At 45.9% G+C, this 26,517-nt stretch overlaps 1 protein-coding gene across 1 annotated transcript; it reads right to left on the bottom strand.

The window, feature by feature from the left end:
* Window positions 1-4,291: 4,291 nt before the first annotated feature.
* On the bottom strand, window positions 4,292-25,509 carry SAMHD1 (SAM and HD domain containing deoxynucleoside triphosphate triphosphohydrolase 1; the record flags this gene model as incomplete). The annotated part of the gene is given in 16 exon segments (XM_031556591.1): window positions 4,292-4,505; window positions 6,567-6,704; window positions 7,062-7,166; window positions 7,462-7,557; window positions 9,036-9,175; window positions 11,701-11,787; window positions 11,790-11,815; window positions 13,309-13,400; window positions 13,506-13,614; window positions 13,721-13,821; window positions 15,910-16,065; window positions 17,641-17,711; window positions 18,077-18,192; window positions 20,771-20,931; window positions 22,745-22,814; window positions 25,496-25,509. Coding segments are annotated over 16 exon segments (1,605 nt in total), but the record flags the coding sequence as incomplete, so codon positions are not given.
* Window positions 25,510-26,517: the final 1,008 nt, after the last annotated feature.

Consider the following 26,517-nt stretch of genomic DNA (forward strand, 5'->3'; position numbering starts at 1 on the left):
TATCTGAGGTGTGGCGGCCATAGCGGTGAGGCCAGTCTCTTTTCAGTGGTACATGGAGACAGGACGAGGGGAAACGGACATAAGCTGCAGCACAGGAAGTTCGCACGAATGTGCGTAAGAACTTCTTCACGGTGAGGGTGACGGAGCACTGGAACAGGCTGCCCAGGGAGGTTGTGGAGTCTCCTTCTCTGGAGATATTCAAGTCTCGCCTGGACGCCTACCTGTGCGACCTGGTGTAGGGAACCTGCTTTGGCAGGGGGGTTGGTCTCGATGATCTCTAGAGGTCCCTTCCAACCTCTACAATTCTGTGATTCTGTGATTCTGTGAAATAAAACAGCCCACTGCTTAAAACTCCCTGTTGCTCTGATGGGCTCATGTCCAAGTGATGAATTTTAGCAGAGCTAAAAGGTGCTGGGGCTTGGTGGCAACAACTGCTTTTTTCCAAGTTCTGCAGGACGTTCTGCGGCTCCAGCTGCCTGTGCTTGGCCTGGTCCTGCAGAGCTGTTTATCTCCTCCACACAGACATTACACAGACCTTACAAACGTACCCAAGAAGCCCGAGGCCCCTCCTTGCCCTGCCCCAAGGTCCACCCATAGTTCAGCTCACAGTGGCCTCATGCTTCATGTTCTCCTGTGCAGGGAAAGCTCTGGACATCCACACTGGGAGGTCACCGCCACCATGACACGTGGGCACCATGGGGACGTTAAGGCATCTCTCAGCAGAACCCCAGTCAGTGCCATCTGGTTCTGCTTGCATCAAGCAGGACTGGTCCTGGCTGGGCTCGGCCATGGAATGTCCTGCAGAGAGCGCCGGCTCCAGTTGCTCTGTGTCCCTTCTCTTTGGAGGGGCTGACCATCTCCTTGCCCACCTTTCCCCAGGAGCTCGGGGCAATGGCCAACTGCGACTGCTTTAAGTCTGCTGGGAGGGTGGGTGAGGGAAGCTGCGTAGTGTCACAGTATTCCAACAGAAAGTGCAAAAATTCTGTGAATTTTTGAACCCAACAGCATGGAAAATTTCACCCACCAGCTCCACCCACACAGAATGACCAAAGTGCAACCGCCCTTTGATCCCCCTGACTCACCTGCTCCAGATCCTGCAGGCAGCAAGGTATGGCAGCTGTGCACATGAACCAGTCTCAGAAAGTGTTGCTGGGAGGGATGGAAGTCCAAATGAAATAGGCCTTAATAATAGAGGAGATGGGGACGGCCGTAAATGTTCTGATAGACCTTTTCAAAGGGCATGTTTGCCTTCAACAGTTCAAAGCCTTAGTTCTTGATCCTTGTGCTTCTGGTTCACGGTGTGCAGCAGTGGGCAGAGACACCACACAGCACCTGCAGTCTGGCTGCTGACCAGCAACCTTCTCCCTGCTCTTGTCCTTTCCTTACAGCAGGATCCCAGACTGAGTTTCTAATTCATCTCTCAAAAGGAAATAGAAGCAACTGCTCTACCACCAATTTCAGATGTTTCACAAATTACTGACAGCGATACGATCCCCTGGAGCCTTCTCTTTAGCAGGAAGGCCATCCCAGCACTCTCCTCGTAGGAAAGATGCTCCCACCCTCCCAGCAGCTTGGTGGCTGTTCCCTGGGTCCAGTTCTGTGTTGCTGGGGAGCCCACACCTGGACACAGTTCTGTGTTACTGGGGAGCCCACACCTGGACACTGTGGCCTCACCAGGGCCTTTTCTGCAGTGGCTTTCCAGACGGGCGCTCCCTGCATGCCCTGGTACTCCTGTTGTTCCTCCCTGGAGGCAGGACTACGCATCTCCCCTTGTTAAAATCCATGAGCTGCCCATCATCCATTTCCCCAGTCTGCCCAGGTCCCTCTGGATGGCTGCACGGCCTTCAGCTGCATCAGCTGCTCCTCCCACACACTTGCTGAGGGCACGCTGAGCCCCATCACCCAGATCATTAATGAGGCAGTGATACAGGCCTGAACCCACTACTGACTCCAGGCATGAACCATCCTGACATGAAGATGGTTGTCATTGTCCCAGCTTCAAGCAGATCAGCCGGGGAACAAAGGGGCCACAGGCATCTCAGCTTTGTATTATCTGCAGATGAAGCTGCTTCATGACAGCCCAGGACAACTCTAATACGAACTTCTTTAATGAGCTCACCTGCATCAGTGAGCACCAGGTCCAGCAACCAGTTGGTTTGCCTAACTCCTGCTTTACACCTCTCCCATCAGGGCTGGGCCTTCCTGCATTTCTCCTCCAGCCGCAGGGTGCACCAGCTCTGTGCTCTCCCTGGGCTGCCCACCTGCCTTCTGCAGCCCTCCCTTTGCAATGCCCTGCAGCAGCAGCCTCGTCCCTGACCACACTGAGGCATCCCTGGCAGCCCCCAGCAGCCCCCACTTCAAGCAGGGCAGTGTGAAGCACGGGGAAGGAGAGGTCTGAGTTTTTGAATCCAGCAGCACGGAGTTTCACCCATCAGCTCCACCTGCACACAATGACCAAAATGCAAAAGGACTTTAATCCTCCTAACTCGCCCAAATCATTTCTAGAGACCTTCAGAAGTTCATTTGGCTGTTTAGCCCCGCACAGTGAGACTACTGTTTTTAACAAAGTTCACGCACTGCAATTCACTGCAAGAATATTAAAATCATTGTTTATTAATTTATTTTTTTAGCACAGAAAGGCTCAGATTACGTCTGAGAAAAAGAAAAGAGTCTCAACTCTACCAGATGTTAAGTTCTAAGTACAAAGTTTTTTTGCTTAATTTTGAGCAGAAAGCTTTTCCCAAATATAAAGTGCACCTTTTATAACAGCATCAAAACAGACACAAGGAACAGTGACAGAATTACATTAGTCTGGAACAGTACTTGATTTCACGTGGATAATGGGGATAAATGCCTTCACTCTATAATATAATTCCTTGAACCATAAAACAAGTACTCCAAAAGCTTCTATAAAGGTCCCTCCACCTTCCAGCAGTAAGCTGGTACACTGCAGGTGTGAAATATTGTTAACAGGAACAGCAGAGGCGGTGCTGCATCACCATTAAACTCAGGTTCACAAGCAGCTGAGCGCAGAACAACAACTGGCTGTATCAGACCACATCTGCAAAGCAGGTGAATACCTCCTCTTATGTCACAGCCATCAGCTTCCAGCCCAAAGAAACAATCAGACAGGAAAAGAGTGACACCACCTTCTTACACAGCAACCTCTTGTGTTAGTTTCAAAAGCTTGGCTGTCAAGACTGAATGCCGAGCTTCTATACTCTCGCTTCAGATACAAAAATCCAAAGCTCTCTTCCAATTTCTGAGCATTAAAGAACACTTTACTTTGTATTTTTGAGGGTGAGAATGCTTTACTTAGTAGTTTTGAGGGTGGGTTTCTATTAATTAACTTCATTTAACGAAAGCAGCCTTCAAAGAGAACACCTTAGACCTGAGTATAACAGGGAAAAAGTCTTCCTTGTTTGCTTTTTGATGGGACAGACACCTAGGAACGCTCACACTAGTACTGCCCATAGGGGAGATTGTAAGAACCCTTATTGGCTATAAGGGAGATAAAAAATACACCAGAACAGCAACCATCAAGCCAGAAAAACAGGGATGGTTTGCAATCATGGAAGGATTCCTGAAGAGCCTGACCACCCAGTGCAGTGAAATGCAGAAACAGCTGTGCTGGGTGCAAGGAAAAGCAGAGCCACCTGCTGGGCCCACCACTACGCTGAGAACCAGGCATGTAGCTCTGCTTTCCTGCAAGCATCCCGACCACAGAGCTTTTGAGGAGTTTCTGCAGTTCAGTGTAGCAGTTAAAAAAAAAAAAAAGTTACATTCAATATATCAAAAATATGCTATAAAAACAGTAAAACGCTGTGTGTCACTGCAGGGCAGTGCTACTTCAATAAAAGTTGTGTGGTCACTTTCGTAGCAAGAGGCCTGTTTCCCCATCAGCTTTCAGAACACCAGAACAGTCATCTTTAATAAAAAGATCATTACGGAAAACAAGAGGTGGTGGAATAATAAAGATTAAAAGAGAGCAAGTTTTTCCACCAGCTCTAGCAACGCTGCAATTGCCTTCAGAAGGGATCAGGACAAGCAGTATCAAATCTACTGCACTTCTGGCCATTATGATGAATGGTTTTTTTAAATGAAGTTCCTCTTGCTACAACAGCACCAATACATTCAAAAATAAACGAGAACTGAGCTTGCTTTGCTGTAACAGGTTATCTGTTAGCTTTGTAGCAGTTCAATCCAAATAAGCACTTAGTTTAAGTGCCCACATAAAAGCATATGATATTGTAAAATGCACTGCCCCACTGCTCCTTTTTTTTTTTTTTACTACAGTTCATTGGATTGCATTTTAAAAGCGCTGCTGCTCAGAGCTGCCCATCTTCTGAAGGAGGTGGGTGAACAGTGCAAAAGGAGACACGTTACTTATTGAAAGAAAGCTTCTGCTTGCAGCTGGGTTCTGAAGCTGTCGTGTGTTCATCCCTGCTTCTCTTATTCCAGCTTTGTTTCAGTGGAGTTAGATGAGGGGCAACCACATCACCATCCTGTTATTGAAAGTCAGAGAGCATTCATGACAATGTGTTCATTTTCACCTCTGTGCTAAAGCAGGGAAAAGCAGCTGGCTACCAGACTTAGCACAAATAAACACAAGGTCCCTCAGGCACTGCACATCAGTGCGTATGGAAAACACTGCACTGCAGAGATGGAAACTGCTGTCAGTAAGTGGTAGAAATGGGTGGGGAGAAACAATTCCCCACTTATGTGAGAAACCTTCACTATTCGTACCTAACCTCTTCCTAAATTGACAGCAGCAAATTCAGGAAGCTCAAGAGGCTTCTATTATGGGCACTGGTACACAACTTGGAAACATTATTGTAAGTTTCTATAACATTACTGTAAGTTTTTGCTCTGAATTCTCCAGCCTCACATTAAAAGCTTAGAAAAAAAAAAAAAGCTTAAAAAAGCTTTGCTTAGCACCTGCCAAGTGCAGTTGCTTGGAGGTCCCTTCACTACCTTAAGGTGCATCAGTACAGTAGCTGGTATGACCCAGGCTTTGTGCTCACACTTGTCAGACACGTATGTTAATCTCATGATCAAACACTGCAAGGGCAGGGCAGGACAAGCAGAAATAAGCTGGGACTGCCATAGTGCAGTCAGATGGACACCCCTGAACTGCTGTGCTCTGCAGGCTACGAAGGCAGCCTGTTACGTGATTCCTTTGCAAAATGCCCTTCAGAAAGTAAATGCTCTCATAAGATGGATGCAGGCATTATCATGTACGAACAAACCCTGAAACAAAACTGTTCATGCCTCTAGTTGCTGCTTTAGCGCAGGAAAACACTGATCTACAGCCTGATCTTCCATTTTAGAGAACAGAGCTCTTTCCTTGAATGACATTTGCAGGTGTATCTAGGAAAGAAGATGCAAAGTCAGGGATGTTAACATATGCAACGAAAAGGAGAAATGTGAGGTCCACAGAACAAAGTGTTTATGCTGCACTTTTGAAGCAACTTGCAGATTTTACTTTAAGATTTGATCCCAGAGAAAGGAAAATACCTGAAAAAAAGAAAACCAAACAAACATGGAAACAAAGAAAGGCTGTTCCTTCCCACGGGGTGACAATTAGACAGAAACCAATGTGAATAATTGGGAGAGAAATTCAGCCACAGATTTGCCAGCTCATCTACTAATCCTGTTCAGGCTTCCAGCCTGATCCCTCACACACACAGTGGAATGGCTCCATATTACGTATTCTAGTGAAAAAAACATGCTTGATAATGTCATAACTGAATCCTCACAATGAAGGATAATGCTGGAAGCATCAACACAGTAATTTTATTAGAAAAAGACATCCACCTTTCTGCAAAGGAGATACAGTGGGGAAGCTAAATCATGAATCATTAGTTTACAGTCAGAGTTGTTACAGGCTTCTCCATCACTTTTGGCAGGAGGAACACGAGGCAAGGCATATGGACCCAGGTTCTGCTTTAGGTTTTCCCTTTTAATTGACACCGTCCCCAGTGCAAAACAAAACTTAGGTGAGCTGTAATGTGCCTCCCCTCCTGCCTCACAGCTGGAAACTTGTATGTCTGAGACATGACAGGAAAGGGACACAGCACAGGTGAGGCCTTCCAAGCACTCAGCCTGCACATTAGTTGCCTTAAGAGTAGAGGCTTGCAATCGTGTTGCCCTGGGGATTCTGCACTCTCAGACTCAACAGACTGACTGTGGATATCCAGTGGGAGCAGTGATGGAACAGCTGGTGAGCAGGGAAGAAAAAGAGGCAAAGCAATAGGAAGAACCAATCCGATCACTTCTCAGGATCTTTCAATCCCTGTGGCATTTTAAGCCTTTGTATGAGGAAACCTGCATTAGTGAGTGCCTGCGTGGACGTTAACTATTTTTAAATAAACGTGACTTTTCCAATCACTTGAGTTAAATCAGCGAAAATCTGAGCACTTCAGTGAAACCAGAGCATGACCAGATATGGACTACAAGAAAAACAGAAGCTGGGTTACTGGAAGCAGCTCTGCCCCAGAGACAAGGCCTGAGTTCCAGTATTTTTAATGCAAGAATTTCTAGAAACTAATACCTAAATTTGTTACCTGTGGTTTGGTGAAATTCCTCTTTATACACCACTGAACAAAATACTGCTTTGCAGCTGAAACAATATCCGGATCCTGACGCTTGCAGTAAACCCGGATAACCTGCTCTGAAAAGGTCCCTGGTAAAAGCCGTGAAACCTTTGGAAAAAAAAAAGCACAAATAAATAAGCTTTAGTCCTTCTTTGAATTTAGAGTCCTTGGAGCTCATTCTCAAAACAAACAAAGCAATAAGAACCATCTCCCTGTAATCCTTGAGTTTTACCCCAAAACTGTATTTTCTTCAGAACAAGTTAAAGGCTGTTCATACGTAGAGGCCATCAGGACTTCACACAGAACCAACCACAGGATCACCATGGTTGGAAAAGACCTCTGAGACCACCCACGCAGAAGGACACAGATTCTACCACCCTCATGCACAAACACTGCAAGAACCACCAGGAAGCGCTGCGATGGCTCCCACTGCCAGTTGTGAAGCTGAGGAGGATAAAAGACTACCTGTTCTTTACTGATCTTGATGGCCTTGGAAGGATCAGCCTTGCAGTAGAAGAGAACATTATCAATGGGGTTCTGATCTTTCATTCCATAATCCATATTAACAACCTTACATGTAAAACAAATAAAAAGGACATTTGTTAATGTCTGTCATTCATTTTCTGACAATAAATACAAGCAGATATGCACAATACTTCTGTAAATGAGAGTAATCAAATAAAAGAATAATTAGCAACTGATTACTTAATGAAACTTAATGAAGTTTAAATAACAGTGTCAGCATCTGTTTAGTAGACCATCATTTGTGTGGCCAGGGAGAAGTGTCCACCTCCCCACACCTTCAGCCTGTGGGACAACGCAATGAGCAGGATAAGTGCTAAGCTTGCTCTGGAAGGATAGTTACATCAACTATGAAGTCTTCAGCAGTCAGCTCCACGTCTGGAGGATCCTTTTCTGGCTTGGAGTTAGCAATGTCACCTGGCAGGTCATCATATTCATCCTGAAAAAGAAAACAGCTCTGTCTGTATTTTTCAATCATCAGGTCAAGCCCTACAGACTTCCTACAGCAATCTAGCTGTCAGAACCCTTGTATACCTTAAACAGCCAGAGTCCTGCTGTTAGATTTCAGAAACAAAACAAAAACAACCTTAACAAACTACAAAGATCCAAAGAACTTTACACCTGGCAGCAGGAAGCAAGGAAAACCCTTCCAGAATTTTTCATGAGAACAGAAATTTTAACGAGAGAAGAACGAACGTCCAAGCAAGTTGTTTGCTAGCACAAATGCATTATGCAGTTAAGTTCCCCAAAGCTGAATACTAAATATCTTTACTGAACTTTTTTTTTTTTCCCCCTCAATTGACAGCTGCAGGATGTCACTCTCGAGTAGTTTTTGTACTAGAAAAACAACACTAAAACGTACGAAACAGATAGGATCAGTAACATCACTGACCACTACAGAAAAGCAGACAAAACAAGCTCCTTGAGGAGCTTCAGAAGGGATTGCTTCCACCTCCAAAGCAGAAATCCACAAAGGGCCTTGTCTGGTGAGAACACTCCCTGCCAATGGCTGGGCTAATGCTGAGCATACGTGGTGTGGTGGAGAACTCTTATTTATGGAAAGGTGTGCGCTGTCTTTAAAAGGCTGTGGCTGGGCAGGAGAGAGAATATTGCCTGCTAAGTGATGGGCAGTGCAAGATGCAAGATTTGATGAAGGATGATTTCCTAGGAGCAGCAGAGGAGCTCCAGAGAGAAAAGCTTTGAGCACAGAGCAGACAGGTCCAGAAGGAAAGGAATTTGGCAAGCAGCAGATTTGTCCATTGCAAAGACAGGGTCTGCTGAGAGGGATCTCCACGAGCTGTATGTGCAGCCTGCAGTGACTCCAGAAGCCTAGGAAAAGTTTAGGTTTAGACTGAGAGCAAGTACTCCTCACCAACCTCTTGAGTGAACTCCACATGGTGCAGACCAGTGGGGTACCCAGCTGGGTACAATGAGGGCATGTCTGTACATAAAACTCTTCCCAGTTTTCTGTAAAATATTCCATAGCCCAGCAACATAAAGACAAGGATGGGTGGGAGAGAACTTCTGACCCTACTGGGCAGCTGATGTCATCTACCTGGACTTCTGCAAGATCTCTGACATGGTCCTGCAACACGGCCTTATCTCTAAATTGGACAGAGATGGACTTGAAGGCTGGACTACTTGGTGGACAAGGAATTGGTTGGATGGTCACAGACAGAGGGTTGTGGTCAATGGCTTAATATCCAAGTGGAGACAAATTATGAGTGGTGCCCTCCAACCTAAGACATTCTGTGATTCTATGATTCTTGGAATATTGTTTAAGCTTCTCAAAAAAAGAAAAGAAAACAAAACACTATCAATAACAAAAAAAAACAGGAAGAGGAAAAAAGGTAGTCAGCAACTTAGAGAACATTCTTAGAAGGACAGAATTCAGAATCTCCCAGTGACGGATATTACCTTTGGAATTTCATTCATTTTTTCAGGTTGAGTTTCTCCTAAAAACTTGTGTAATTCACGCCGTTCTATCTTACGCAAAATTTCTCGTGCCTCACTCAGTTCTGGACGACTTGAGTGCAGAATTTCCAGGTAGATATTATCTGCCAAAGTTATAGTGATTTCAGTTAACTGTCAAAATCCATTACGACAGCAAAACGCACATAAAGGGACAGAGGCTTAACTAATAAGAAAAACTAAAGATTTGGGAAAAATGCACACTTTGAGAGAATGGCTGAAGACTGTAGGTCAGACAACTGAGAAGCCACTTGCAATATGATCTCAGATATCCCCAGGTTTCTTTTGCTACGGCTTCAGAGCAGAAGGGTTACTTTTGGCTGTCCCGAAACCAAAGGGATGCTGCTCATCTGTCACACAGCCAGCACAGCTGCACTCTGTGCATCTATCCACATTCCCCAGCCAGAAACAGCCATGCAGCTTTGATGTGTTTTAGGTACAGCTCTGCAACACTCCCCCCCCAGCACAGCAAGAAGCCCCCCCCAAACATCTAGGTAAGCTGTCAACCATGATGACCAGAACACCTTTACCAAGGTTAATAGGAGCACGAAACTCCAAGGAACAGCAGACTGTCTCTTCAGCTTGATAGATAACCCAGGGAAAACAGGAAAACCATGAACACATACATTGTGTAAAGTATTAGCAAGGAACTGCTTTCTGTGTGTAAAGTACTAGCAAGGAACTGCTTTCTGTGTCGCCATCACAAAAATTAGGATTTGCTGTCAAAATCAGAAGGCTACAAATTCAAAACCAAAAGGTGGTTCTCTTCACCCATCATGGAGAGAAGCTGGAAAACCTGCTGCTGTAGAATCTCACAAGAGGTTGACCTTCAGCAAAGATCCAAATGGCAGTTGGACAGTTCCACAGAGGCATCACTCACCAAGGACTACTGAAAACAAGCCTACTGTCCTCATAGAATCCTCCAGGTTGAAACCATGGATGCAGGAAAGGAAGTGTCTTGGTTTAGGATGAGAACACAGGTCCTTCCACCATTACATCTGATACTGACACACTCCCCTCATCCTTCTCCCTTCTGACCAATTCTCCCTCTGGATCAGGAACACCCCAGCATTGACGCTCAGCTCCTCACTGCTGCTGACTGTAAGATGCAGGGGACAGACCACCTTCCTTGCCATGAGCTCACCAGATGTCACAGCTCAGCTAGAAGAGGATCCTGGTGCTCAGCTCCTGCACAACTGCTCCTACAGACCACACAGTCCCTGGGATAGGTCCCAACCCATGCAAAATTTAGTCTTAATCAGGCTGAACATGACTATGGCAGATGAAAGGTCACCAACAGAAGATCCTCAGCTTAACATAGATTACAGCAAGCAGACCTTCTGCATCAACGCCTCCAGCACCTTGCTCATAGACCAAAGAAAGAATTCCTGAATCCCTCTGGTGGCCAGCCAAGGCTCGATGGTGGAGGCTTGGGAAAGTTGCCGTCCCACTCAGGAAAGTTTTGGAAACTCTTGTGAGCAGCAGCTCCCAGGAACAGCAAGAGCTGCCAGCCCTTGGGAACACTGCAGCTTGTAAACATAACAGAAGAAAACAGAATACATGAAGAAATTAGTTTACTGGCTAAATACACAAAGCTGCAGTTCTGCAAGGACTGAAGCATCCTCTGCCCTGCAGCCACTCCAGTCACAAGCCCGTCAGTGCAGCAGGGTTTGACATGACCTCACTGGCCTCTGCTCCCCTTGCTGCTGCTCAAAGCCAGCACTGAACACCAACAAGGAGTGCTGGTGTGCCTTGCAGAGAAGGCAAGGAGGGACAGGCAAAACCAAGACAAGAAGCGATGGAAAGACTGAACTACATGACAGAAAACACAACTCAAGTCAGTTTTTGGGAATTTAGTAATTTCTCCAAATTCTTCCTCCTCACAGTGCTGACCCAGACCTTGGAGAAGTGGCTGCCAGCAGTCAGACTATTTGTCTAGGAAACAATCACAAGTCACTTCTCATTTGTTTCACTATGTAATCATACTGGAATTCCCCCCCAGGACTTTAACTGGACTGCTGCTCCTAGTATCTACCCTACAAGAACTATATTTACAAGATCTTGTCTAAGAAACTAGAAACTTCCAGGAATAAACTTATTTACATAGTGTTTTCTTCTGTTGCATTTGCAAGAAGGGTTGCAGTGCCTCAAGCAAATTATATTAGATCTTATCAAAGTCCTTCAAAGTCTGTCTCAGGGTTAGTTTCACGCAACACACATGCAGTGCTCCTCTCCCTGATGTAGTTATGTGTAGCATTGCTCTGAGCTAACTCACACCCCACCTGTGACAAATACAACAAAACCAGGGCACAGGTACGACTGCTTGACCACACAGTAACCTGGCTTTGAACACAAGCAGAAAACCAGAAGTTGGCGTTCCTCCCTCTCCATGAAATTAATTTAAACTAGAATGTTTTGCTCTCCCAATAAGATATGAATTGCACAGAGATGCTCCAGGTCTAAACCACCACCTGTGCACAAAAGCAGTACTTGAAGAGTCCTAGTCGTGGGCAAGCATCTGCTGTGTCAACAGCTGTACAAACAAACAAAAAAAAGAGTGCTATTCTAAGAGGTACTCTTAGACTTTAAAAGGAATTCTGAGACCTCATACCAGTTAGCTTCGTGTAAGCTTCCATGTCCTCCATTGCTGTAGAGATCTGGTACAATTTTCCTTCAGAGCCTTCTATTTGAAAAAACGGTCTGCTTTTTGAAAGGCTTCTGTAATCCTAGATCCAGAAGAGAGAATTAAACAGCGTGTTTCTAGGTGATACTTAAGAGTCAAAAAATAAACACTTTAGTTACATTATAAAGATAAATTAAATTGTATCCTAAACATGCAGCACAGCTGCACTGCAGTACATCCCATCTCAGTGCTGTCATTTCACATTTGAACAGAGCCTTTTCCATTTACTGAAAATAGGTTCAGATCAGACCTTAACTTTACTTCAAGAAAGGTGGAAGTCTGCTTTGTTGTGCTTTGGACTATGGGCTTAATAGTGCTCAGATGGCTGCAGGACCCTGCAAGACACTGACACAGTCAGCCAGCTGCAATGACACCCTCAGAAGACCACATCCTCCTACAGACTCAATTAACTGAGTGAACACCAAATTTTGTAAAGTTAAAGCATCGAATTTGTGCAAAATCTTTTTCCAGTGGAAAAAAGATCTTCTAAGGACAAGTTCTTCCAAAGCCCCCAGTACTTCTTGTTCCACGCAATCCTCTGTGTTGCTCTTTCCAAACACAGCAGTTACTTGGCAGCCAAGATCTGTACTAAAAAACATTTGGGGATATTTCTGAAGAAAAGTAAACAGAATGGTGTTACTGGGAAACTTCTACAGGTATCAAGAGGAGAACTATAAACATAGGGAGGCAACCAAACTGATCCTGAACTATTCCTGCTGCAGCTTTACAGACAAGCCTCAGCCATGCCATGGTAACCCCGCTCATTACTTCCCCATATGAGTTATCTTGCTCCAATAAGCACTCAGTTTGAGCCAAGCTGTCTCTAACTTGCAGATAAAGATTCAGCTCCTGTTGTCAGCATTTACAACAGCATAACAATGTTTCAGTCCAGAGCTCCTTCAGGGCTTTTGTAATCTGCTTCTAATTGGATTTAACATGGAAAGATGCAGTTGTCTGTCCCCTCCACATTTTGTTTTTGTTTTTTGTTTTTCATAGCCCCTCCAGCTCCAGGCTGGCTGCTCTCCAGCTCAGGCTGCTGAACACCCAGCCATGGCTTCAGGCACCTGCAGGGATGGGGCACACACAGCTCTCGGCAGCAGTGCCAGGGCTGCACTGCCTCTGCATAAAGAATTTCTTCCAAATATCTAAATCTGCCCTCTTTCAGCTTAAAGCTGTTATCCCCTGTCCCATCACAACACTCCCTGATGAAGAGTTCCCTCTCCAGCTTCCCTGGGGGCCTGTCTAGCTACTGGAAGGCCACAGTGAGATCTCCCAGAGCTTTTTCTTTCTTGAAAACACCAGCCCAGGTCCCACAGCCCCAGCAGAGGTGCTGCACACTCTAAATCCTCATGGCCCTCCAACAGGCCCATATTTCAAACCTCCAAAACATGCAGAATTTGGTTACATAGCCAAGTGGCTCTCATTGCACGTCAAAGCTCACTGATTTGGTGAAGACTCCAAATGGATTTACATTTTCAAAAATAAATAAATAAATAAAGTAAATTACGTGCAAGACAAAGGAACTGCAATACTTGCATTATTTCAATGATGTTGCCAACCTTATGCTGGTACGCTCGCCGGTGCAGGCAATTCCGAGTGTGGAACATATCATACAAATTTCCAACTTCCTGAGCCAAAAACAATCAAACAAAACAATCATTTGCTTCCTCCCTGCTCACACACCTCACAGACACATTGCTGCAGATGCTCCCCAGCTCTCACACACCGCTTACCTTATCACGGGCACAGATATGCTTCTGGTTTCCCGCTTCGCAAACTCGAGTGAATTTAATTAAGCGCCTATAATCAAAATTATTCTGGATCCCTAGGTGGTGGCAATCCCTGAAAATATTCCACAGCGAGTGCTTAACAGTGAGGTCGCAGTTGTGAGTAAAGCAGTGTTGTTTCAGTAGGGACTGAACAAAAGCAGAAGCTGTAAGATCTGTACCTTGCAAAATAATCCCATTTGTCCACATCAATGCCGTTTTTCTTGTTTGCTACTATCTCATATAGGAAACTCTTCTCCTTTGGTCGTCCTCGGTAGGGCCACTAATGACAGAAGAGCCAAGAAGAAAAATCAGGAACATTAAGAAATTTAACGATGCAAGCAATGGTAAGAGTAATGCCTCCTATTCTATGGTGTTGGCCCACAGCGTCAGAGACAGATGGAACAGGGGTGTGAGCACAGTGAGGGGTGGGCAGTGCAGTTCAGCACAGGCAACAACGACAGTGGGTCACCTCTGCTGCTGCAAATCTGTACAAGTGCGGAACACAGCTCTTGTTCATCACTGCTAAAAATACACAGCTAACAGTGCCAGGTATGTCGAGAAATAGTGTTTCGTAGCTGCAAGTCTGCTCTGTCAAACAGTGTTATTGTGCTCTTTGTATCTGTTGTAGTTTTCACAGAAATTGGAGGCATTACTTTTGGAGCACCCCATGCAGAATAATTGTTGAGGCACTTTGACTTTACCTATGATAAAAATCTCACAACGAGGTAACAAAGAACACAAAGACAACCGAAGAGATTCAAAAGCTGCACTGTGCGTTACAAGCCCAGAGCAAGGACTTAAGCTGATGACTTCAGCAGCTGACTTCCCAGAACACCAGAAAGAACAAAATCCACGCACGCTACAAGCATTTAATTCCCCATTCTATCAAAGTAAAGCACGCAGCTTTGAAGTGCAAACAATCTGTAGCAAGGAGTAGAGGAAGACACTGCAATTATTTAACCCCGAGGGGAATGAATTAAACCCACAGTCACTCCCTCCCTCGCAGGCTTCTGCAATCAGCTCTACATTATAGTGTACTTTTAAAACAACTGTTTAGGTGTGTTAAACAATGACTGCTCAAGCAGTTGACTTGAACTCTTAACCCTCAACTGAGGAGTGACTCAGCCAGGAGGCAAACAGCAAATCAATGCCAGAACATAAACTACAAATTGCACGTGAACTTCTCTTGAACCTTTAATGATTCTTCAGTTAAATAAACATTGCCTTGAAATTCTGGGGAGAAAACTACTTAAGAGGTATGGTTCAAATGTTGACATTAGCATTACAGAAGTATTAACATGGATACAAAGGAGAAGGGAAATGTGCATGAACAGCGGGAGGAGAGCACATCAAGGATAAAACCATCCCATGCTGACAACAAAGAGCTGTTACAGGGACAATAATCAGGAGTGCAGATGACATCAGTAAGATGGAAGAAGGTGTTGTTTATGCCAGGACCAGGAGGACTGCGAGGTGACAGCATAACAGCACAGGTGCTCATCAGCAGAAGAGCCCCTGCTCCGCTACAACCAGCACAACACAGATGACTGCAGGCAGAAGACGGGACAGATGTCAAGAAGGTTGGCAGCTATCACAAACAATGCTGCTTTTCCTGTTATCCTGCTGGAAAACAGGCATGAACTTGGCCTAGGAACATCAGAAGCAGCAGAAGCAAGACTTGTGTTCAAATGACTGCAAATGGGTAAAACTTCCCTACTGCCTTCCCAAAGATCTTGTACTGAGCTGTTATGCTGAGTTCTCTATGTTCTGTCATCAGAGGGTTACAGTGTATGTGGTAGCACTACATGCTAATACAACAGAAAATAATGGATAGGTGCTAACATTTATGGGTGACTTGTTTGGAACAACATGCAAACTTTGATTAGGACCAGACTGTCATGACAGATGTCCTAATGATGGAGTAGTAAGTGGACAGATATCTTTGATGAGAAGACATGAGCAAGAAAAAGAGGGAGGACCTGATTCTTTTCTTCCTTGCCTCTTGAAGCAAGGCATTTCTTATCCCTTATTTCTTATGCCTGCATCTCTGTTTGTGTCACTGGGATACATCCAAACGTTTTGCTACAGCCATCAAAGCTGTTGAGGCTCTGGCACTCCTCACATGGGGCCACTCTTTGTGGTGACTCACTGCCTCACCTCTGCCATCTGGCAGCTCTGTTATCTGGTACTGGTTTGCTAACATAAACCATCTCCGCGTTTTCTTCACCTGGCCAATTAAAAACACAATCTCCAAAAACAGTATAAAACAGAGGAGAGGGAAAAGTTATCTACTCACTTAGTAAAATTGACTCTCAGAAAAATTTAAGATGTTTGTTCAAATAACCACAGTAGCAGTCCAGCAACTCACCGATTCCTCACAAGCTGTCTCATCTATAGGCCCTGCTATCTGTTCCTTGATGAAGACCATGTCTTCCTCCAGGATGAGGCCATGCCATTCCATGACTTCTTCCAGTTTGTTGGATGTGATCAGGTGCTCAAACATTTCAACAGAAGCAGTTTCATGCTGTGAAAAATTTAGAAAAGATACCTAAACATTACATTACCGTGTTGAAGTGTCCTTCCTGAAGTGCCACAGCTTTATCCTAACACAGCAGCACTGCCTGGTGTGCTGCCAGCAATGCGCAAGTGCAGCACCTGGCTCATTTTCTGATCATTTTTTATCTACCCAAACAGGAAACCACTCTGTGTGCAGCATCAAGAATCACTCTTAAAATGATGGGCACAGTTGTAGCGAGTTTTGCCTCTTCAGAACCTGACCGTGTGTACTGACAAGACCCAGCCACTTAATTTTCCAGTCATACAATGAGAGATCTGCAAGAGGACACACATACACAAGTATCTCAAAGTACTACACAGAAGCTCAAGAGCACTTTCACATCGGGGGAGATCACAGAATTCTAGGGGTTGGAAGGCACCTCTGGAGCTCCTCAATCACAACTCCTAAAGCAGGTTCCCTGGAGCAGGTTGCAAAGGAAAGTGTTCAGGTGGGTTTGGATATCTCCAGAGGAGACTCCAGCACCTCTCTGCACAGCCTGTGCCAGGGCTCCGTAGCAAAGCTCTTCCACATATTTGTGTGAAACTTCCTATGTTCCAATTTTTGGCAATTGCTCTTGTCCTATCACTACAAACTACTGAAAAGAGTCTGGTCTCATCCAATTGCCTCCCACTCTTCACACATTTACAAGCATTGATCAGATCCCCTCTCAACCTTCTCTTCCCCAGGCTGAACAGCCCCAGGGCTCCCAGCCTTCCCTCACACAGGAGACACTCCAGGCCCTGTATCATCTTTGTGGTCCTCCACTGGGTTCTCCCTAGGAGATCCCTGTTATTTTTGAACTGGGGAGCCCAGAACTAGGCACAGTGCTCCAGATGTGGCCTCCCCAGGACCACCTCCCTCACCCTTCTGGCCACACTCTTCGTAATGTACCACTGGCCTTCTTGGCCACCAAGTCACACTGCTGGCTCAGGCCGATCTGTTATCACAGGACGCCCAGGGCCTTCTCTGCAGAGCTGCCCTCCAGCTGCTCAGCCCCCAACCTGTACTGGCACATGTGGTGATTTCTCTCCCAGTGCAGAATCCTACACTTGCCCCTGTAGAACCTCATCAGGTTCCTCCCTACCCAACTCAGTCTGCCCAGCTCTCGCTGAATGGCAGCACGGCCTTCTGGTGTGTCAGCCACTCCTCCCAGCTCTGTGTCATCAGCAGACTTGCTGAGGGTGGACTTTATCTCTTCATACAGGTCACTGATGAAGATGTTCAACAAGACTAGATGCAGTACTGACCCCCGGGGAACAAACATCTGCTGCCCCTACTTCTCCTCACACCTCTTTCCATTTCACCAGTGAGGCTGTGTCTGCTCACAGCAACACTAACGGGGGTAGATATTCTCCAGACATTTAAAGAGAACAAGAAAAATCATTATAAGATCTTGATACAACTTTAATTATGCCATCAAAATGATTCAATAAGGCCAAATGATGACGACATGCTCACAAGTGCTGGCAATCTTAACTGATAAATTATTTTCCCTATAAAAATGTGAGTTTTTTCATTTTACTTTAGTATTGAAATGCCTACCTTCCAATTCAAACCTTGACGAGCAAGTGGAATAAATCTTCCATCAAACATGTGTGAAAATGGCCCATGACCTTAAAAATAAAGATCACACAGGTTTATCTCAGACACAGCTGTCAGCAGAAATATCTTGAGCAAGCTAAAGATCTGGATTCTCTTCTATTTGACTTGATCTTAACATCATCCATGAGGAAAATGCAGCTACAGAACTCTAAAACACGATAAGAAGACAACACAAAAAAACTGACAAGTGGCTATGTACTCATCAAATGGACTTGCCTCCACAGAGGTACTCCGACCAAACAGCAATAGATAGCTCCTCTCCCAGAACATGGCCATGCACTGAGCAGCCTGAGAGAGTTCTCATTCTGACCTGACAGCAATCTCTTCCTGCAGGTCAGCTTTCAAAGAAAAACAAGCCATTTCAATTCTTGCTCACCCAAATCATGACAAAGCCCAGCAATTTCCACGCAGAGGATGTCTCGTTGGGTTATACCCAGCTCTGGCTGCCGCTCCTTCAGTTCACGAACCAGACATCCTGCAAGGTAGCCCACCCTGTTGCAGAGAAAAACCCACAGACACTGGAAGTGAATACAACAGTATTTTATTTTGAACAGAAAAAGAGCAGTTCACCTATTCTGTTTTGCTGCTTTAAGTCACAGCCTTCATCTAAAAGACAGCACACAACAGATTCTCAAGCCCTAACCTGAAAGATAATCACAGGAAAATTATTTCCTGTCATAGAGCTCTAGTCAACAGTAACACACTTGAAAGGAGATGAGACACTGTGCCCAAATTTGGAAAGAACAGCATCCTGATATGGTATCCTGCTAACTAACCAGATCCTATATTCTTCTCCTTCCCGTAAATCAATGAGTTAATGTTGGTAATGTAATTACCATCAAACTTCGGTTTCATTTCCAGTTTCAACTCTCCTCTCAATTAAAGCAAAGCTTCTGATTTTGAAATCCTCACAGATTTCTCTTTTCACGTAGTTAATATTGCCTCACAAGTCTACAGGAAAACAAACACCCTAGCAGATTCACTGAGCCCTGCCCCATTACTCAACAGGAGGCTGAGATGCATCAGCAGCTCCATTATTTCATAATGGACAGACACAAAACATCATCACTGTGTAAGTGAGCCCACTATATTACTGGCAGTGTGCTTCCTGAAGCATCACAGCTTATCAATCACCCTCCTACTTCCAGTCAGAACTCCACAGCAGCCACAAAAGCACTTTGTTCTTTCAAATTCCTATTTTAACAACAGCTTATCATAATTATTTCACTCCCTTTATCCATTTAACTTCAGGGATGATATTTAGCATCCCTGCATCACTTAAAGCAAGAGCAGGTTTCAGTAGTCTGCAGGGCCTGCCAGGAGTGAGCCCAGAGCGCTGAGGGAGCTCAGGGGTGTTACTGCTGGGACCCTCCAACAACTTACCGAAGGTACTGGGGTTGTGAGGACTGTGGCCAAAGACAGCCACCATCACACCCACCCACCAGAAGGACACGAGGGAAGAGCAGGGCCCTCCAGACCTGTCAGTCCAGGGAGAAGCGATGGAGAAGACTGTCCTGGGCGATACTGAAGGCACTTAAAGAACAAAGCTGGTATCAGGCACAGTCTGCAGCTGCTCATGAAGGGGAAGTCCTGCCTTGTAATTTGGTCTCCTTCCATGACAAGGTCACCTGCTCGGTGGTTGAAGGGGGGGCAGTGGAGGCAGTTTCTCTGGATTTCAGCGAGGCCTTTGTTGCTGTCCCTCCCGGCATCTTTTGACAGATTGTCCAACTGTGTGACAAACGGCTCTGTGCTGCACTGGGTGATGAGCTGGCTCTGTGGTAGAGCTCTGAGGGCCGTTGGCAATGGGGCTGCAGCTGCCTGTGGCCGGTCACTAGCGCTGTCCCCAGGGACAGGAACAGCACAGAGCTGTGTCAAGGGGGAGTCAGAGCAGGCGTTAGGAAACATTCCCTTACTGTGAGGACAGTCAGCAGGCCCCTAGTGAGGTGTGGATGGCCTGTGCCTGGCCGTGCTCAAGGGGAGTTTGGACAATCCCTGGTTACCTGCTTTAACTTTTGATTAGCTCTGAGGTGGTCAGGCATTGGACTAGGTGGCCTGTGAAGGTCCCTTCCAACTCAGCTATGCTATTCTATCTTTTACGAGACACAACTTTACTGTCTGCTTTTATTTTTTCCTACTCTACCAATATACACAAAGTTCACCTCCTCTATTTTAACCCTGCAGAAATCTTCAAAATGAGTTGAGAGTAACTGTCCTAAGTTTAATTGTATGGATTAACAGAACTGCTTGGAAGAAAAATTTCCTGCTGCCACTGGAGTTTTCAAACTCCTCTTCAGAACATTTTGTTTACATTCCTCATGTTTTTGCTTTTTTTCCAGGCTCATCAGATGCAGTCAATTCAAGCTCACCTCACTAATGCAAATCTTTTGGAATGGTCTTTTGCATTCTGTTAGTTTCACAGTGGGCAGTGGCCAGCCATGCTCTATTTGAGCACTACAAAAGCAACACAAGGCTGGCCATATCACCTGAATGAAAACATTGCCCAATTTAACTTCTCTGCACCTTGGGATATACCTTCAAAATAAGCTTAAACGTATCATTAATCAGCTTCTCTGTGGAGTGCGAATGATTTAGCAACACCCTGGAAATCCTTATGTCCATAATCTGTTTCTTTAACTTACAGTGCCGCTAACAGCCTGACAACTGGACCCTGATTGCATAACTACAAATGCAAATATTACAACTAAAATCATCTGTGCTGGGCAATCCAAGGGGATTGCAGCTGTCTGACATATCATTCATAACAGACTCACCGCCCTTCGCTTTATGCTTTTAAACTCAAATTTTGACCAGGGAGAACATAAAACACTGTCTCTAATAGGCATTATTCTCACCAGAAGAAAAAGAAGAGGAGAAAGTACTGATCCATCTCGCAGGTTTCTTTTTCTGTCTTTAGTATACAAAGTCCACAATCACACACAGGAAGATTCAGATGACAGCAAATGCCAAGTCAGCAGCTGTCACAAAAATGCTGGCACTGCACATCTGTGGAACCAATCTCAGAGACATTCAAATGCAAAAGTGGCATGCATACAAGGCTACACCACCTTACCCTAAGGAGTGTTCAAAGCGGTTGTGGGAGGCTCCAGGAAAAACGAAGTAAGTGCCACCCAGTTGCTTAATGTATCGCAGGCGCTGAAACTGAGGTGTGTCAATGATGCGAACAAGAAGAGGGTGCATCTCAATGTGCCCATGAACTGGATCATTAAAAACCTACAAAAGCCAAACAATAATGCAATCAATGTTTATTTGACTTTGAAAGTTAACAGGGCTAAGGTAAAGGACATCGAGAAGGGTCAGGGATTTGGTGGGACAGGCTGTATAAATGATTGTTTGATTTCAGCTTTAAAATTGGCATATCCTGTCTATCTTAATCAAGATTTATCCTGGAGAGTTACTTAGGCATGGCATCAGAGAAGACAGAGTTGTGCACTTCTGGAGGCTGTCTGGAATTGCCTTGCCTTCTGAAGCTGTACCTGTTCAATTCCAATTCTTAACACTTGAGAAAACCACTGTCTTTATCAATGACATCTGCTACTCCACTTAAAGGAGGATACTGCAACGCATGTTGGAGATCACAGAATCAGAATGGCCTGCTTTGGAAGGGATCTTAAAGCCTATCTATTTCCAACCCATACCGTCAGGCTGCCCAGGGATCCAACCTGCCCATGAACACCTCCACAGCTTCTCTGGGCAACTTCCTCCAGCTCCTCCCTACCCTGAGTGAAAATTTCTTCCGAATATTTAATCTAGATCTCCCCTCTGTTAGTTCAAAGATGTTATTCCTCATCCCGTCACTATTCTCTCTCACAGAGGGTCCCTTCCCATCTCTCCAGTAGCTCCCTTTAAATGCTGGAAGGCTACTGTAATGTCTCCCCCGAGCCCTCTCTTCTCCGAGCAGATCACCTCCAGCTCCCTCAACCTGTCTCTATAGCAGAAGTGCTTTAGCTCTCTGAGCATCTCTGTACCCCCTCTGCACTCTTTCCAAAAGGTCTATATCCTGTGCTGGGGACCCAGGACTGGATGCAGAGCTGCAGGTGTGGCCTCACAAGAGTGGAGAAGAGGGGGAAAATCCCCTCCCTTGCCCCGCTGGCCACACTTCTTTTGATGAAGCCCGAGATGCAGTTGGCTTTCTGGACTGCGAAAGCACACTGCTGGCCTTATTGAGCTTCTCACCCACCAACAATGTCAAGCCTCTCTTACAGGAACAATCTTTGTATCCACTAAGTGTTTGGTATGACATTGCATGTTTTTTTTGATTGTTCACTTTGGATTTAAGGAATGCAAATGATAGTTCTAACCTTTTTCATAGAACATAAGCCAAAACCCAAGACAACTGAAATCTGAAGTACTCCCTGATCACCTCTGGATATACAGTTCAGAAGGCACCCAAGTACCCACAGGCGCTTGCTAAGGATGAGAAATGCAGATTTAATTCTTGCATCAAAACAGAAGATGAAGCCATTTCACAATTTAAGTATCTCAGTAAAATGCTGCGGCAAATAAGGCTTTTCTCTCTTCTCTCTCCTCCCTGCCACCAAACTGGCAGGGCTGCAGCAGACATGCAGACAACAGAGCCATGTGTGCTGACAGGCAGCCCGGGATCGGGTTAAACCAACAGACGCCGCTGTGAGAAGCTGCTGGACATCACAAACAGCAGAAGGGAAAAGCCAGCTGTTAGCTCAGACCAGAGGCTGAAGCAGCAAAGCACATAAAGCGGGGAAGATGTGAAAAGGGAGCTTCTCACATTTCAAACAGCAGCTCACTTCTTATTCAGTCTCCCACAACCGCCAGATGCCCACATCAAGCTCTTAACTGCTGATCTTAACAATTGTTCTGGTTAACGTGGTTTTCAGACCACCAGCTATTGAGAAGAAGGGCTTGGAACTCGCAGCTCTGCAAGGGAAAAGCACAGTGGCAGCAGCAGCTGCTGGGATTGAGCAGGAAGGAAAGAGACAAGGAGAGAGACAGGGCTGCAGGTGCCAGCAGAGTGCTGAGAGCAGAGCCTACACAGCACTGCTGTTACCTTCATGATGTCCACTGTCTGCCTCAGCTGGCTCAGGCAGGCGAGCACTTTCAGTCTCTCCTCTGGGTGGCTAGGAATAAGACAGCAATAACAAATTATTTGAAAGCAAAGTTCACTCCTTCACAACCTGCATATCTAGCAAATTACTTGTGCAAGTTTACGTCACTCTGATGTTCACTGATTCTTTTACAGAAATATTTCCATGGCTTTTTCAGAGAAATATTGAAAGCATTTGGTCCTGTACAGTCAAACAGAAGAGGAAAATCCCAAATACCTGCACAAGTGCACTAAGCTCCCAGTAGAGCTATTGTGCTGCAGTCACACGGCCTTAAAAACAACTCCAGAAGGAGAGATAATACACTTCCTTACACCCACTTTTATTAACTGTCTGCAAACTTTGTCCTTGAGCAAAGTGGTTTCAGCCTCAGTACAACAGCAAACACCATGAGAACAGAATTTGGTACCTTTTACACTTCTCAGCAATTAACCACTGCGAGTCTAGTCTTACACCAGTCTTTGAATTTAACAGAAACTAGTACTATAAAATGTCAGCTATTAGCAAAGACAAATACCACTTAATGCACTACATATATTCAGCCAAATCATGTAATAATTCACAGTCCATAGAAATACTAAATGTATGTGATATCTGAGCTGCTGGTGGGCTTTTCTATCTTATCCAGTTCACCTTCCCCCAGCAGGAGGGGCCTCAAGCTGCAGTCTCTGCTGCTGTCACTGCAAGTCTTCTGCTGCCTCTGCATGCAAACGCAATTTGGAGCGTGGCAGTGCTGCTCAGCCTGCTGCATCACTTTGTACTGCATGCAGCTCAATCTGCATGGGGCAGTCAGAAATCCTCAGGTGCTTACAAGGAGTTCCTGAATGAGCCTGCTACTTACAGGGCAGCAGAAAGCAGCTAAAAGCAAAAACATGAGGTCCATTGTATCTGCCTGTCCTTCTGTGCTGTGATAAGGTGACAAGCTTTCCTAAGAGCATTCAGGCAGAGCCATGTCAGAAGCTATTTGCTTCCAGCCACCAAATTCACTTCACTTCTGCAGAGATGATTTTTCTCCAGACTCTTTTCAAAGACACTGAATCACTTTTGGAGCAAAGCAGAGAAAGATTCCAGCTGACTTTAAACCCCCCCCCAACTCAGTGTAAACAGGCACCCAAGTTACCAATCCCAGCACAGGTCTTGGTGGATATGACCTAAAAGCTTGCTAATAACAGAGATCAAACCTCACAAGTACGTTTTCAAAAGAGCTGCAATGCTGTGGGAGGTACAGTGACACCAGCAGCAGCCATGCCATCAGATAACAACCGCTCAAAAGGACCTCAGGGCCACACAAAGCCCACGAGGTTCCCAGTGCTCAGGGGAAGGCGAGGCAATGCAAAGCACACAGCATTAAGCACAGACAGCACCTCCCAGTGCAGAGCAAAGGGTGTAGCCTGTTGGCTGCAAGCACCTGCTTACACTTCTAAAACCTACACAGAAACTTGGGAGTGAGGAGCAAGTTAACTGAAGAACAATCAGGTGTGCACAGAGGATGGCATGAGAGCATCTTAAAAATGGCTACCGCTGTGGAAGGAGCAGAGAAAAAACTCACCTGTTCTGCTTACACTGCACCCACACAAACACTGTCCACAAGAACACAGCCCAGGGTGCTTTTATGCTCCAGAAAGCCTCCTCAGGCAGGGCTGAACAGCACAGTGCTGGCACAGCCCTGCAGCACGGGACAGGAGGAGATCCCAGGCAGTGCGGTGCTGCAGGTGGCTGCTATGAGGGCGGCAGTTCCTGCCTGATGGGACACACACAAGGCTTTGCTCCACTTCTGGGAACACCAACAGCTTTGAGCTTGGTCTCCACCAATAAACGGTCCTGGTACAACTGATCACTCAAGCATTAAATCACAAAGAGCTCTTTGTTGTTCTTCAAAGAAAGACCACCAGACACTTACTTACCTTGTGTCCTCAGGATGAGGCTGCCTCACCAGATTACACACATGGAAACATAGCATTGCTCAGGTTGGAAAAGACCTTAAAGATCATCAAGTCCAACCACAACCCGACAATACTACCCTAACTCTAACAACCCTCTGCTAAATCACGTCCCTGAGCACCACATCCAAACAGTTTTTAAACACATCCAGGAATGGTGACTCAACCACCTCCCTGGGCAGTCTATTCCAGTGCTTAATAACCTTTTCTATAAAGCTTTTTCTGATATCCAACCTAAATCTCCCCTGGCACAACTTGAGGCCATTTCCCCTTGTCCTGTCACCAGTGAGAAGAGACCAACCCCACTCTGCTGCAATCACCTTTCACGAACTGGAAGGGAGCAATAAGTCTCCCCTCAGCCTCCTTTTCCCCAGACTGAACAGCCCCAGTTCCTTCAGTCTCTCCTCATAGCCCTTCACCAGCCTTGTTGACCTTCTCTGGACTTGCTCCAGCACCTCCATGTCCTTTCCGTATGGAGGTGTCCAAAACTGAACATAGTACTTGAGGTGAGGCCTCACCAATGCCGAGTACAGGGGCAGGATGACTTCCCTAGTCCTGCTCACCACACCATTCCTATCCAAGCCAGGATGCCATCGGCCTTCTTGGCCACAGTCCTCAAGCTGTCCTCAAAGCAGCTGTCTTAGAGAAGGTGTAAGCTGCCCCTTCCCCATGCATTCCCTCTCCCCCACACCCTCCCTCCCATCACAGCCTGGAACACAAGAAGCCTGCAGCCCTCCACACCCCCTTGAGACTGACCTGTTCCAGAGAGATCAAGCAGACAGCCCTGCTCATCATTTATATTTCATGTGCACCACACCCTGTGTCACAACCCACAGCCCAAGCTTCTGGGATTCCCAGCTCTGCCCCCTGAATGCTGAGAAGAATGCGGAACTAGATGTGTGTACTCATTGCTGGGCTGCACAGAGCCCCACCACAAACAGAGAAGACTTTCCACACCCAACCTAGAGAAGAAGGAGCACACAGATGTTCCACGTGCCTGAGTACCCAGTGTGAGCACTTGATGCTCAAACAGGCACAGAGGTACTAAAAGTGACTGGTCTTAGGGAATAGTATACAGAGGAAATTACATAGGTTGCTCAGGAAGTCATGCCTTCTATTTATTTCCATGGAAACTACAACAAAGAGCACAATAACACTGTTGGATAGAGCAAATTCTCAGCTACTCATGCTGGGCATTTTCACCAGGGGTGAACAGGTGAACAAGAGCCACACCTGAGTTTGTGGAAGTCTGCGCCATGGGAGGTGATACACAGTTATAGTCACCACCGCTGAAAAGCACTGCCCAGCCCTCATTGTGCTCACATCCACTCTGTAAAAGTTCAAAAGCATCAGTGATTGCCATTTTTTCTTTCTTTTTTTGCATGGAGGAATTCAAACCCAGCTCTTCACTCCATACGCACTCCCATGTCCAATGCCATTCTGCCACAGAGGGACACTCTGCTCCCATCTATCCCGCAGCATCAAAATGGCATGGGGTGCCGGTGGGAAGGTTCAACCTCTGCTGCCCTTTCACCGACGTCCACCTCCAGCACCGTGTGCCAACACCATAAAATAGGAGGCATTCCTTCCGGAGCAGCCCTCGTACTTCTCTGCTCGTTATTTCGGTGACACAAACGCCCCACGCACCAGAAGCCCCACAGCCGCCTTCCTCGCGGTCCCAGCCCAAACTTCCCCTCAAAGGACAGCACCATCCCAGCCAACGCCCGCCCCGCTCCGAGCCGCAGCTCCTCGCCCCGCCTGGCCGCACCCGGCACTGC

This window comes from Meleagris gallopavo, chromosome 22, assembly GCF_000146605.3.
Source record: "Meleagris gallopavo isolate NT-WF06-2002-E0010 breed Aviagen turkey brand Nicholas breeding stock chromosome 22, Turkey_5.1, whole genome shotgun sequence".
NCBI classification, from domain to species: Eukaryota; Metazoa; Chordata; class Aves; order Galliformes; family Phasianidae; genus Meleagris; species Meleagris gallopavo.